The sequence below is a fragment of the Chiloscyllium plagiosum genome, unplaced genomic scaffold, assembly GCF_037043375.1.
Source record: "Chiloscyllium plagiosum isolate Xiang-an unplaced genomic scaffold, Cpla_swu_hap1 HiC_scaffold_37, whole genome shotgun sequence".
Lineage (NCBI taxonomy): Eukaryota > Metazoa > Chordata > Chondrichthyes > Orectolobiformes > Hemiscylliidae > Chiloscyllium > Chiloscyllium plagiosum.
In genome coordinates this window covers 70370417-70386429 of record NW_028270175.1, presented here as the reverse complement: position 1 = coordinate 70386429, position 16013 = coordinate 70370417, and the positions used below count along the sequence as shown (strand labels likewise).

Genomic DNA, 16013 nt, shown 5'->3' with positions numbered 1-16013 from the left:
AGGTATTATTTTGCATGGAAATTTTAAATCTTAGACAGCAAGCAAGAAGCTGACTGTTCCTGTTAGTAACTGGGTTACATTACAGAGGACATCTACCATGAAAACTCTGCGCAGGGAGCAAGAGGACAGACCATTCATCGTTCCCCTCTTCCCTTTTCTCCACAATAGCTTATCTGTCGACTCTCTTTGGTGTGAAAGTGAAGATACATTCTGTCAACTCATGCATTGGTGCAAGATCTCTGGCAGTTCCCCAGAAACAAAGGTTACATTCAAACTGCTCTGCACTCTTCACGATTGGTATGTTCCAATCAAAACTAATTTTAAAGGTCTCTTAAATTTACATTTCCAATTGGCACAATGTGGCAGTTTAAAACTGACGTGAATTTTGTAAGAATGCCCAATTGGGGGAATCAAGAACACCAAGTTCAAAACTCGTGCTCTACTCTTGACATAAAATGGACATTGTTAGATTTCATCACAGAGGGATTTTGGATGGATAAGGTACTTGGCGGAATCCTGCAATGAGTGAGCTTTACTCTGTCTCTGACCCAGGGTGTATCTGAGCAGGGAACATTAACTGCACAAGACACTTGTCCTAGACCTGATAATAATCCACTTTAACTACACATATGCAATGTAAGTCAGAGTGAGAAACGACTAATTCAGTATTTAACTCACAACTGGAGGAAAAAAAAACTTTATTACTTTTGTTGAATTATTAAATGTAACTTTGAGATTTTTATTGACATGAATTAACAGTGTCCATCAGTGCAAGTGAAATGTTTACGAAACTCGGTTTACCGCTGGATTTATCGACTGTTCTGTTGATGATCTTCAATGGAATCGCTTCATGTCCCACCACACAGGAGTAAGAAGCACCGCTGGCCCACTCCTCCGCTGTAATGGATAACAGGCTGTAGATGAAGAAGGAGATGTTGTCACTCTCCGCCATCACCTCGGTGTTCTTGTAGTTACTGGGATTCACCGGCTTGTCATTGTTTGTCCACTTGACGAAGATCTATCGGGGGGAGAAACCTCTCACTAAACAGGTGAGGGAGAGAAACCTCTGAGCGGAGATTTCTTCTGTTGGTGGCAGGAGGACCGACACTGATGGCTCCAGCGGATTAATCACTGCAGAATATTTGAGATAAATATTAATCAACTATAAAAATCCAGAATCAACATCGCAATTTCACTAAATATTAAAATACACCATTTTTAATTTGGGATTTATTCACTTTCATTTTCTAAAGGAGCAGAATGGTATCCATGATGTTCAGTAAAAGAAGTAAAGAGTTTAGTTTAAAAGTCGCCTCCATGTTTCCAGCCCACAACGAGGACATTCTGTCCATTTGTCATTGCTGATGGTGACATCACAACCCAGGCTTCTTCCCACCTTATCTGACTTAATCAGAATAAAATATCCTTTGGTCAGTCTTTTTCTTAATCAGGTACTTAGCTATCCTGCCATCAGATGCATCATTAATGCTCCCAAAGGTGTTTGTTCATTTCAATCAAAGCCTTCCATTGATGTAACTGGATCTGGATTACACATGGGCTCCTTTGTGCTTTAATCTTACCGCTCACCTTTCTCCTTGTGGATGGAGTCTCTCAGCGGAGTCGGTAGATTCTGATGGTACACCACACATTCAAAAGTAACGCCACTCAGCCAGGCTTCAGTAGAAATGTCTAATTTGCTGATCACGCTGTCGGGATTCTGTCCAGGCTGCTCAGCAATCTCTGATTTCAGAGGCTTCTTTTCTTGTTTCCAGGTCACATTGACTCCAGAAGGAAGATTGGACACAACGCAGGTTAACGTCACCGTCGCCTCCAGTAAGACTTGTTCTACTGGCGATGGGAGGATTTTAACGGTGTTAGGGTGGCACTCGGTATCTTCTATGAAACAAAAATCAAAGTCAATGAAAAATGCCCATTTCTGATACAAACAGCCAATCTTCAGATTACTCCTTCACAGGGTGAAGAAACCACCTTCAAAATGGCAACTCCAACTATTGCTGAAACGATGCTTACTATTGTTGATGTATTTTGATCTGTGAAAGTATTTGTGATTACTTATAACATACCCTGTGTAATTATTCCGAAAGACCACTGGCTTTGTAACAAGTGAAACCTGTGAAAAAAGTAAAATCATCGAAGATACCATCATGTAACCCATGGAATGACCTTTCTTTCAGAGTTTGTCTCTCACTTAAGACCATCTATTGATACTTGTGACAAGAGTAATCTGAAATAATGAGTTCATTTCCATGTTCATAACCTTTAGGTGCAAGTGCTGCTGGTCACACTGACTGCCAAATCACATCCCAAATTTTGGACAAATTATAATAAATAATAATTATTCTCTTTGCAGAGTTCTAAAGTGTTACAGGACCGGTGAACAGCCATGGAAATTCTGTTCATTATATTTAACATGATTAAAAATACTTTGCGTTATTGGTGTGATGTCATTCTCTAATTTATGTCATTGTTCCTCGTGGGCTGTGTTTGGAATAGATCTGAAAACAAGACATTGAGTACAGCATTGGATATCGAGAAAGACACCTATCTCCTTAAGTCTTTCCCTCCATTCAGTTAGTTCAGAACTGGTCTGTACTTTCACTTTATTTACCAAGCTGCATTTTTTAAATTCTTCATAGAGCAGGAGAGAAAAAAAAACACAAACAAAAGCGTCTTAAATTAATCTACAAACGCGATGGAAATGTCACTAATTTTATAGACATCCACTACTCACTGTGTAAACATCGCCACCCCAAACAGGCTAAATCAGCCTGCCTCGAGTTCCTAGTTCATTCATCCCTATTGTAGCATTCCCACCAGAATTTATTCTCCTGCCTCATCCACTAATTACAGAGAGCATCTTAAAGAAGCTCAGTGAGATCACATTTATCCCCGTTCATCAAATGTGATAGCCACTTGGTCTGTGGTCTGATCCCATAAATGAAGTTAAAGAGCTCAGTACCAGATAAAAATCGATGTCGTACAATGTCCAACCAACAGGTCATTCCTGAGCAGGGAATGAAGCATTGAACGCATTTTGATTTATTTTCAAGTAAGGGTCACTGCATATGTTAACCACGTCAATTTGATAGAGGATCAGAATAAGGCTGTTAGGCCAATCCAGAGTTTAGATCAGAATGATGCTGGAAAAGCACAGCAGGTCAGGCAGCATCCGACGAGCAGGAAAATCGACATTTCAGGCTAAAGCCATTCTCCTGCCTTCTCCCTGTACTAAATAAGAGCCGATCTATCTCTGGCTTGAGTACACACAATGGCCTGGCCCCCATAGCCCTCTGCAGCAACATGTTCCACAGACTCATCACCCTCTGGCTGAAGAAACCCTCCCCATCTCAGTTCTAAACGGTGCCCCTTTGACCCTGAGACTGTGCCCTTGGGTCCTAGTCTCGCCTACCAGTCAAAGCATCTATTCCACATTCACTCGACCTCAGTCTCTCAGTATTTTCTATGTTTCAATCATATATCTCTCCAATATCCCCCTCCACCCCAAACGTATCCTTGAAGCAGCTACCAGGCAAGCATTCAGCACTCTGAATGCCTCTCCCAGCATGGTCAGGCAACAAACTATTTAACAAAGCTCACTGTCTATATATCTGTCTTCAACAGAGAGGAAACATGCTTTTCTGACTTGCCAAAATGTTGAATTATGAGCAATGCTAATGTAACACTCAAACTGAAATGAGATACGTGGCATGTTGGGAAACGAGAAGCTGTACCGTGCTGTTTACTATGTCTGATAAATTCGTGTGTTTGATTCACATCAGAGTTCAGATTGATTTGTAGCTCTCTCAGTCTGTGTCTCTTACCCTGGAGTGCGGTGATGTTTTTACTTTGAGTGTTCTCTCCATGAGTGACCTGGCAGGTATAGACCGCACTGTTGAACCATTCACCATAAGGGACCATCAGCCGACTCGTCACCGAGAAGTTCCCGTTCGCCTCACACACGGGAGACTTGAAGAAGCCAGAATCCAAGGGTCGGCCATTTTTCAACCAACTCACGGAGATTGACTTCGACGGAACTCGATGATTGAACAGACGACGGTTGCAAACTTGCTGCTTGCGATTTCTTCACTGGAGCTCACAGTTAGGAGAAGAGTTGGTTGGAGAGGATCTGTACCTTTAGGAAACACATCGCATACATTATCCGATGAATTTCATAACAAATACAATCAGTTCTCATATATCAAGGTTTCTTATGGTTAATGGATACAAGAATCATAATTGTGCAGAGTGCTGGAGAAGCTGGGATCCACACAGAAAGCCCAGCAGGACAATGTGAAAGGCTAAACTTAGAGGACACAGCAAGGGAGTCAAGGAGGCAGAGAAACGAGAGGCTGGTAACACCAGAAGGGAGATAGCAACGTTGGATGGTATTCGTTTTAATGACAGAGTCTGATGAACAAGGCAGACGAATTACTGGCATAAATGAAGATATGATGCCGTTGCTATCACGGAGACATATTGAGAGCCGGGCAGGAGTGGCTATTCAATATTCCAGGATTTAGTGCCTTCGGCGAGACAGGGAAAGATAGAAAATGATGGGGGCAGGGGTGTGCGGAACAGAGTGTTGTTTCTGTTGCAATTCTGACAAGAGTATTTTAGGCTGTAAAGAGAAATGAAATCATGGATACCTCCTTGAACAAAGGCAAATGGACAGTACTTCAAAACCAAAACACAGCAAACATAACTACTGGGAGAGCACGATAGACCTTACTGTTGGTCCAAAATACCAAGTGCAAATACATGGGCAAATTTCAGAGACATGTAAATTAAATAGGGGAATGAGAAAATAGGTTTTTCACTTCCTCAGCATAGGCTTGGATATTCATTTTGTCAAAAATGTAGAGGGAACACAATTCTGAAAATGCCCCCAGGAGAATATTTGAACAATGTATGTGTTTAATACAGAGAATTTTAATCCAGACCTTGCAAGAGAGGGGTGAACCTAAACTTAACTTTAGGGAATGAAGTCGACCGTTTGGGTAAAACATCAATGGTGGAGCACTTTGCAGACAGTGATCGTAAATCAGTTGGATTTCAGATTGTACTGCAAAGGAATAGAAATTGGCCCAAAGTTCTGAAAAGGGGAAGGACAGTTTTAGTAAGGTCAGGTAATGACTTGACCAGAGTGGACTGGAAGCTGACACTTATTGGTAAATCTGAGTTAGAGCAGTGTGACACATTTAAGAAAGAGATAGGAAAATCACAGGGAGGACATTTCCCAGGAAGCCACTGCGTGGTACCAAGAATGCAGTGGGCTCTGGACACCAAAGGGCATGGAGGGGGAGATAAAGAGAAACAAGGAAGGCTTCCGGTCTATACTGAAATCTCAAAACAATAGAAACTAATATGGAGTACAGAACGTGCAAGGGGGAGTTTGAAAGTCAAAGGAATTGGAAGAGCAAAAGGGACCATGAGAAAATAATAGCAGTCAAAATAAAGGAAAAATTTTTAAAAGTTACAGGCTCATTCATAATAAAAGAATTATTCGGGATACAGTAATGCCCATTAAGTGTTATTATTGGAGTGGAGCCGGAGGATTAGGTTGTGGTCAAAACGAATGTGTTGTGTCAGTGTTCACTAGTTAGAGGGACAGTGTGGGGTCCGAAATCATGGAGGGGTGTTGTGATGTACTTTCAGAAATTAGGACACATGACGTGATGTTCTGTGTTGTCTTGCTGAATGAAAAGTGGTTATATTTCTAGGGCAGATAAAACGTATACCAAGCTGTTGAGCGTTGCAAAGGATGAAATAGTTGGGTTGCTGACAATAATTTCGAATTCCTGTCTGGACACAGCAGTTGTGCCAAGTGAGTGTAGATTATCCAACTTTGCACTGTTATGCAGGACGAAGGAAGGGATAAACAATGAAAACATTGATCTGTCAAGCTAGCCTCAGAGGTAAGGAAACTATTGAGAAGTGAAATTAGTCTTCATTTGGAAGATAAATCAACAATTTTCAGCATGGTTCTATTGAGAGGAAGTCATGTGTAACAATTTGATAGTAGTTTTCAGAGAGATAACTCGATGTCCAGATGATAGCAATAATCAGAGCCAATGGGATCCGAGTTAATTTGACAGATTGGATCTAGAAATGGCTGAGTGATGGGAGCAGGGGATAATAGTCATCGGGAGTCTGCGTGACTGGAAATCTATGTCTCCTGGTGTTCTGTAGGGATTAATGTTGATTTCCGTGCTATTTCTCTTACATACCAATGATTGAGACTCAAATTTAGGAGGATTAACCAGTGAATTCACAGATGAAATGAAAACTGTTATGTTGGTAATTCATGAGCTTAATGGCTTGAGATTGCAGGAGGATTGTGTGTGAAGAGAAGTTGCAAATGGAAATTATTCCAGATAAATGTAAGGTGATGTAATTCGGCAGAAGAATCTGTGAGGTATGATGTTTTGAATGGTGGAACCCTGGAAAGGACTGAGGATCTTTGGTGCATGTACCCACCGATCCCCTATAGTACTGTGTCGTCTGGATAAAGAGGCTAAGAAAGTGGGAGGATATTTGCTTCTATTAGCCTAGACATTGACAATGAAGAGTAGGGAGATGATACTGGAACTTAATAGAACACTGGTTAGGCCACACTGAAGCGTTGTGTGCATGTTATCAAAGGAATGTGATTACACTGAAGGCAGTATTGATGAGATTTGTCAGGATCTTGCCTGGGTTGGAGGGTTTTAGTTATTAAACTAGATTAGATAGACAGGGGCTTTCCTTGGAGCAGAGGAGAATTAGGGAGAAGATTATCATGATGTCTAGAATTATTTTAGGCTTGGACAGGGTAAACTGGATGAAACCTTTCCCCTTAATGGACAGATCAATGCCTCAGGGGCACAGGGTGAAGGTAAGGCCTGAGGCTTCCAAGTGGATCTCAGGGGAAAGCAAAATCAAACAGAGGGTGGTGTTAGCCTGGAAATAAGCACCTATAAGTCATGTAGAGACTGAGCCCCTCATAATAAGTATGAAGTATTGAGATGCATCCTTGCAAGGGCAAGTCACGCAAGGCAATGGATCATGTGCTGGCACATGAGACTGGAACAGTTAGGTGGCTGTTATTGATAGGCATGAACTGGATGGATCAAAGGGCCTTTTTTCCTGTGCTGTACAAGGTGATTCTGTGAGAACGGTTATAAATAATGCCTTATTCATATTAATCCCAGATGCTCTGTTTATCTCAGCTCCCACAACACGTACCTGGACATGGCATTTCTTTGCTCTTGTGTGACCCGCTGTGTTGAACCTCACAGTAGATTTTGCTGGGGCAATGTGCCGCTGACCCGGGCAGGGTTAACTGGCTGCTCAAGGTGTAGGTTCCCTTCTTGTTTCTCACTGATGGGTAAGTCTTCAATCCAGTCGTGATCAGCTCCCCTCCTTTCTTCAAGGTTACCTTGGTGACGTCAGGGGAATAGTCCATCGCCAAACAACCACAGATTGCAGAACTGGTGTTGTGCTCCTGACAGGAGGAGACCAGGCCATAAAGCGTGGGGGGAGATGGTGTGTCTACAATAGAATGACCAACTGAGCATGTTAGTTTCTGTTAATTTGACCTTATTAGTTACTCAAATGTATCCTCAGCTGTAAACGTTTGCCAATATGCTCCCGCTGAAGTCTACAGCATAACTGGGGTTTATTTCTGATTCCTAACAGTTGCTGATCATGATCATTGGTTCCCTCTTTAGAAACATGCCCTCGACCTTGACCATTGCCATATAATTTACGAAGAAGAACATCCTGATGCCACCCCAGTAACTGTTTGAAGATCTCACCAACGGAAACTTTCATTGGATTGCTGTGAAGAGCAGTGAGGTTTCACAAAATACAAACCAAGGAAATGCAGATTCATCGAAATTCTACAGTGTGTGCAAACAGGCCATTTGTCCCAACAGGTCCACACCCACCCTCTGAAAAGTAACGCATCCAGACCCATTCTCCTACCCTATTATGCTACAGTTAACCCTGACTAATGCACCTAAACTCCCAATCACTGAACACAACATTTGCAATTCCACCACCTTGCACATCTTTGGACTGTGGGGGGAAACGCACACAGACATGGGGAGAAAGTGCCAACTCCACACAGACAGTCACCCCAGGCTGGAATGGAACCCGAGTCCCTAGCACTGTGAGGCAGCAGCGCTAACCACGGAACCAGCGTGCTGCCCCACTAGGTACCGTTCTGCTGGGAATATCCAACAGATGGCAGTACTCCCGGAGAGAAATCAGAGTGAATCACAGAACATAGAATATTACAGCGCAGTACAGGCCCTTCGGCCCTCGATGTTACGCTGCCCTGTCATACTAATCTGAAGCCCATCCCACCTACACTATCCCATGTACGTCCATATGTTTGTCCAATGACGACTTAAATGTACTTAAACTTGGCGAATCTACTACCGTTACAGGCAAAGTATTCCATACCCTTATTACTCAATGAGTAAAGAAACTACCTCTGACATCTGTCTTATACCTATCTCCCCTCACTATAAAGTTGTGTCCCCTCGTGTTTGCCGTCCCCATACTTGGAAATCAGGTCCAGTGAGCCTTCCTCACTTATCAATGCAAGGCAGAATGTTCTCTCTGGGAGGAAGGTCACTGCAGCAGCAGCACAGGCAGGAGCTGAGCACTGGGACGGGGAGGATGGCTGTCATGGCTGAACTCATGCCAATTGGCTGGAAGTTGAAACATCTAATTTACAATTATCTGAATTCTGGAGGTCTCTGAAAAATGGAGGACCATTAAGGTTCAGAGACTTTGGAGAGTTACAGCAGAGTATTTACGTAAATGTGATTTGAGAAATGAACAAGTAATCTTTAACTTTAATAACTATCAAACTGATACGCAGTTCACCACCAAACCTCCTCTTTCAGACTAACCACTGCACTTACTCTGCCTAGACCTAAATTTCCACTCACATTGACAAACCCTACCCTGCTATACACCCATTCATGCCCGGAACACACAATCCCTATCCCACAAAACACATCCAAGTCAATCCATGGTAATGCTTGGGAGCATAGGCAGGTCTGAAGCACCTCAATAGTTTCAGTTCGCCAGGGAAAGACCATTTATCATGATGCTCTGCTTTCTGTTAGTCAGTCAATCCTCTATCCAATTCAATACTCTACCCTTAACTCCTTGGATCTAACCGGCTAGATCAGTCCCTTATGCAGCACCTTGTCAAATGCCTTCTGAAGTTCAGATGTACAGCAGTTGCTGTATCACCATTATCCACCTTGCTGGTTACATTCTCAAAGAGCTCCAGCAAGTTTATCAAGCACAACCTGCCCATCATGAAACTGTGCTGACCCTGGTGAATTGATCTTTGTTTTCCAAGTGTTTAGTTATTTCATACTTTACGGTTGACTGAAGAAACTTCCCCACTACAGAGGTTAAACTCACTGGTCGACAGTTTGTGAATTTTTGCCTATCTCCTGTTTTGGGAACGAGTACTACATTATTAATTTTCCAATACATCGGTACCGTTCCAGAATTCAAGGATTTTTTTGAATATCCTAATTAACACATCCACTATCTCTGCTGTTACATCCTTTAATATGATCGACTGCAGGCCGAGGGTCTGACCTGCCTATGAACCCATCAATGCATTTAATAGCTTCTTCCTCGTCATAGTACTTCCATCATGATCCTTTGCAGTTGTTTTAAATTTTGGGAAGAAATTATCTTGCACTGTGAAAACAGAACTGTTGATTTACCTCTGCCATTTCTGGGTTTCCCATTAGTACCTCGCTTTTTTCATCCTCTAAAAGGCCAACCTTTGCTTTCAGCATTTTTAAACTTTTTGACTTCTCAGAAAAGTGTTCTTTATCATTTCTTATGTTTTCATCTCATTTCCTTCATGGCCGTTTTGATTATGTTTTAAGTAACCATTTGCTGACAAGTAAATTATTTTTCTTTAATTCATTAAAGGATGAGCGTGTCGCTGGTTAGACAGCAGCCATTGTCTGTCTCTAATTGCCCAGAAGGCAGTTAAGCGTCAACCAGATTTGTGTGAGTTTGAAGTTACATGTCGGTCAGACCAGGTGAGGATGGTGGTTTCCGATCCTAAAGGACATTCATGAAGCATATGGGTGTTTCCACCAATGAGCAATGGATTCATTATCATCAATAGACTCTTAATTCCAGGTTCATATTGGATTTAATTTCCACCATCTGCCGTGGCGGCATTTGAAGCCATGTCCCCAGAACATTATCTGGATTAGCAGTCAGCGATAATACCACCAGACAAGAACCTTCATGTTGTTGTTGACGTCCTTGTTAAGACATTGATTGCTTTTCACCTTTTTACAATTCCTCTTCCACTCAGGATTACACTTTATTTGAGGAGTTTTGACTATCTCCCACAGTAGTTGCCATTGTTCTTCAAATGTCTTGCACTTTAATTGTTTTGACATGTCCATTCAGGCCAAGCCCTTCCTCAGGCCAGTAAAACTATCATTGTCCAACACTAACTATCTCCCATGTGACTCTGTCTTCGCTGTTAGTCTGAATGTGAAACTCCAACATGTTGTGGTCACTCTTTCTAAGATGATCCTGTACTGCAATATGATTAATCAATCCTTCCTCATTACGTAATACCAAAGCCAGTTCTCTGGTTGGTTCCATTACATGTTAGTCAAAGAAATAATCCATCATATATTCGACGAATCGTTATTTGATGGCTCCGCTTGCCAAATTGATTAATCCAGTCAATTTGCATGCTCACTTTCCCATAATCACTCTTGTGCTCTTGTTTCAAACCATCGTTATTTCCTGGTTCATGCTATTCCCTACCATGAAAGTAATTTGTCGTGGCCGGCGGGGGGGGGAGGGGGGTAGTTTGTGGGCTGGAAATGCTCCTAACAATAGGTTTCTTTCAATGTGTTTTATTTCAAACCAGAATGATTCATTAGTTTTGTCCCACGTTTTAATATCATTTCTTAATACAACTTGGACATAATCCTTAACGAATACAGACACTCCACATGCTGTACCTTCTTGTCTGAATACTGAGTAGCCTTGGAAATTTAATACCCTAGTCGTGACCTTCATGTAACTACATTTCAGTCATGCCCACCATGCCATACCTATTTATACCTGTTTGCGCCATCAGCTCATTCATTTTATTCCAAATACTGCACACATTTAGTTCGAAAATGTTTTAACATAAGTTCTACCGATTTAGCTTGCTCTTTTAATACTTGTGTACACAGGCGCTCCATCCTTATTTATTGATCCCTGATAATAGTGAGCCTATCATTTTCTCCAACTTTCAACTCAAGTTTTTTAAATTGTTGTGATTAGTTCGATCAGCATGGTCATTAAAATGGCTCTGCATGTTTATTTGACAAACCTTTACTTTCTGTTCATTTTCTGACCTGCTGCTTTCGTTCCCATCCTCCTGTATCATTAGCTGAAATGTGCACGATCACACCTCCCTTCCAGGATGTTCGGGACCATCCAGTTGAAGTGCACACTTTCCTTTTCGTACAGTTGCCACTTGCCCTGAACGCGATCCGAATAATCCAAAAATCAGAAACCCTCCTCCCAAACTAGTTCTTTGCCACATATTCAACTCGACTATCTTTCTCTTCCTTGTCTTCCTTCCAGATGCCCGGAGAGTAATCCCAAGAATATAATCCTGGAGATCCTGCTTTTAAACTCACTCCTAACTCCCTTAACTTCCTTTTCAGGATATTTCAAACTTTAACTCTTCTTACCTTTGTCATTGGAGTCAATGTGAACCACGACCGCTGGCTGTTTACCCTCCCACTTCAACATGCACTGAGCATGCTCAGAGACATTCTTGATCCTGGCACCGACCTGCCTTTTTATGAAGAAATCATAGAATCCTAGAATCCCTACGGTGGGAAAACAGGCCATTTCAAACAGCACGTCCACGCTGACATTTTGAAGATTACCCCTTTCTGACCCTTTCCCCTACTCTGTTACTCTGCATTTACCCCTGACTAATGCACCTAAGCGGCACATCGCTGACCACGATTGGCGAAACACAAACAACCCAGACCCATTCCTCTATATTATGTTGAATCTGCTTTCTCACAAGAGATAACGACAGAACTACTGAGCATTTCCAACAACTTCTGGTTTTGTCACCGATGTTGATTGCATATTGATAAAAACGTGTGCAAAACAGAATTGAAAAAAAAAAGCTGAATTTAAACTCTCAAGAGAAAACTAATTATTTGGTCGTTCAATCATCCCTGTAAAGGCTCATTACATTACTGCTGTTCGGTCCATGAACATCATTTGTTCACTTTCCCAGTCCATGAATAAAGGAGGTTTTTACATCTTTTTTGATATCAGAAAGCTTGGAAACGTTGCACATTTACTCTTTCATATGGGAATGTGATAACATCTCATTCTTTCATCTCAGTCCAAGAACAAAGAATTATTCAAAAAATGCACACACACATGCACACATATAAACGCATATGCATACACACATAGACACACACACACACACATATACACACACATACACACAATGTAATTCTTTGTCTAAAAATACCATTAACAATGTAAGTAATTGGAATGATAACTGGAAAGAAGGATTTAGGTAAAGGAAGGATGAGAGAAAATGGGGCTTTTTTGGAACAGAAAAGAATATTATATGAACTTACTAAGTTGATCAAATTTATGGAAAGATATGCAAGGCGGATAAAAGTTATTGTTATGAAGGTGTAGAGATATATGTTACATTTCAGAGAGACGGGAAGTTGGCACAAAGTGTTCTGAAAGAAGTTAAATGTAACATTTTACTGTGAAATCAATAGCTGAGTTGCTACGAAACGAAAACCAATTCAACTTCCGCCAGTTTAAATTTTGCCCCAACACACTGAAATCAATATGAGTTTGAAATACTTGGTGACTTCAAAATCAATGAAATGGTCCGATGTTTATAGGTATAAAACTGGACATTTTGAACATTTATGGGGAGAACTACCAAGGACATCCAAAAAGATAGACTGCAAGTTGAAGGTCTTTCTGAAAGGTACCTATCTATAAGAGGTTTACACAGCAGAACATCGATGACAACCGAGAGAAAACTCTACAGAGGAAAGTATACAAAGGAGACTCGACAAAGCTGATTGGTTTTGAAACGTGATAATTTTTTGTAAACCTTAATGGGTTTTTTTTGTTTGATCGGACCAGTATTATAGAGTGGGAGGTCAAAGATACGTTCAACCGAAGGGAGTTCTAAATAGTTGTTTGTTTTATTATTCTCTGTTGGACTTAAGTAACAAAATTGTTAATTTTACTTTAAATTGTGAACTCTGTAAATGGATCTTTGTGTTTCAAAATTTAACAGATTATGACATGAGGTGAACTTTTTCTGTGTGGCTGGTTTAAATTAGGAGAGGGGTTCACCCTGTGTCGTAAGAGCTTGGGGGCTTTCGTCCACAATATGAACAGGTTTAGACAGATCCAGACTGAGGTTTGAGCAGATTTGAATAGATTTGAGGGATGAAAAGAAAACAAAGTATATTTAAACATTTGCACGTTCGTGTCTGAGATCTTTAAATAAAACGTCAGTGAGACAACTTGTTTAATTCCGATGGCTTATGTTTGTTTAAATTAAAAGTGAGAGAAATGGCTTTTTAAAAAGTTAAGAGGGTTTTGAAGATGATTCTCAAATTTATCACGAAATCTTAGAAGGAAAGATAAAGACCAAACTTTTAGAATTAGCAAGGAAGTTAGATTTAGATTTACCCAAGGACAAAAGTAAAGCTGAAATTGTCTGGGAATTTCTGACATACTAAGGTGTGCCAAAACACAGAAAAGTGCAGTAGAGTGAGAAAAAAAACTGAAACTATAATTGAGGAAAATGCAGTTTAAAAATAAACAAAGGGAGAGAAAGAGAGAGAGAGAGAAGAAACAGAAAGCAAGACAGAACAGAGAGGGAGAAAAAAAGAGAGAAGGAGAAGGTTCTTACCTGACCATAAAGAGAGAGAATTTGAACTTGAGAAGTTGCGATTCAGTCAGCAAAGTCACATTAAAAAGATGGAGATTAAAAGAGACGATCGTGTTATATGCAACTATGTCAATACTCTGCAACATTTTAATGAGAAAGATGCTACATGCCTTCTTTATCGCATTTGAAAAATTGGCTAGGCATTTGGAGTGGTCCAAGGATTTATGGGTAATGCTAGTTCGGACTAAAGTGGTAGGCAGGGCGACTGAGGTATTTTCTCCCCTGTCAGATGAGGGGTCAGGAGATTCTCAAGACATCAAACAAGCTCTTTTAAGTGCTCACGAATTGCTACCAGTATCATATAGATAGCAGTACAGAAACATAAAGATGTAATCAGGTCAGACTTATGTTGAGTTTGAAATCATTAAACATAGGCATTTTGATAGATTGATGCTTACTTTACAAATAGATATGACCTATGAGGCTCTAATGGAAATTATTCTGCTGAAGGAATTGAAAACCTCAGTTCCAGAGATGATACGAATTCACGTGGAGGAACAGAAAGTTCAGAAATTGAGAAGGGTAGTAGAATTAGCAGATGAATACATGTTGCTGCATAAGACAAGCTTCCAACCAGAATTTCGTCCTGTGAAGGATCGCATTTGGGAGATGTGGAGATACTACACTGCAAAAGAAACAGTAGAGAATAAGAGTTTACCACAGGTTAAAGAAGATGCCAAAGAGGCCTCAGGTGCTTTCACTTAATAGAGTGGGGCATTGAAATCTACAGTGCCGGTGGTTTCAGAAGGGCATTGGGAAGAGATGTTTTTGCTGCCATAAGAAGGGATTTGTCTGGTCACAGTGCTGATCATTAAGAAAGAGATTGTGAGGAAAGATGTGGCAAAAGAAGGTAAGCCAGTGGCATTAGTGGAAGTCTTAAAGGAAACCCCAACAGGAACCGAACAGCCTGCAGCAAATTGCACAGCCTAGGCAGAGAATGGATATGGAGTTAATACCTGATCTCTTTAAAAATTCGCCTCTGTGAGTAAACTTTACTTAGAAACAACAGGGGGAGAAGGAGAATAAGTTATAATTTTGAGAGATACATGATCTAACCAGTTTCTAATAGTAAGAGATGAGCAAATTTGCAGTATTTCTGACCTGTAACCTGAGAGTGTCATAATTTGGGCGATAGATGGACAGACATTTAGCGTTCCTCTCCATAAGATCAGGTTGGAGTGCCTTCTCAAGTCTGGGGAAGTAACCGTGGGAGTGACTGACAGAGTGTGAGTTCCAGGAATCCAGTTTGTTCTCGAGAATGATTTAGCAGGGTCCAGGTTGGGAGCGATACCTCTTGTTGTGGAGAAGCCCAAGAAGGCCAAGAAACTGAGGAGTCAAAACAGAAATATACTGGTATTTTCCCAGACTGTACAGTAACCAGATCCCACTATCATAAGTCACGGCAGGAAGTATAAACTAAAGACAAGATGAAGGAGTTAATGTTCAGTTAGCTGACATCCTGTTTGACGTAATGGTGCAGGGAAAACATGAACAAACAGAGGGTCATACAAAGGTGTTTAGTCCTGAAAGACTAAGAGATTTGCAACAGAGAGGCAAGGTGATAATATATATATATATATGTGGATGCGTACTCTGAAAGTGAGGCAGAGATATTCCTGAGGATTATTATCAGAAATAGGAAACTAAAACGGAAATGGAGACTACGGCAAGTTAGTGCAGAGGAGTAGTGTGCTGAAGTGCACCAGATTGTTTTGCTGGTAGCATAGAGACAGGAGGTGTTACGGGTAGCACGTGAACTACCTGTGGGAGGTCACCGAGGGGTACAAAAGACTCAGGCTAAGGGACAAAAATATTTTTATTGACCTGGAATGCACAAAGATATGGTTAACTTCTGGCATACATGTCATACGTGCCAAATAGTAGGCAGACCACAGGCAGTAATGAAACTAGCACTTCTGTCGCCAATTCCCACATTCAGAAACCCATTCATGTGGCTTATAAATTAGTG

General features: G+C 41.1%; 1 gene segment (V, D, J or C); it reads right to left on the bottom strand.

Moving 5' to 3' along the window:
• Positions 1 to 681: 681 nt before the first annotated feature.
• On the bottom strand, positions 682 to 4025 carry LOC148139841 (Ig heavy chain C region-like). The segment is given in 3 exon segments: positions 682 to 1131; positions 1588 to 1896; positions 3843 to 4025. Coding segments are annotated over 3 exon segments (519 nt in total).
• Positions 4026 to 16013: the final 11988 nt, after the last annotated feature.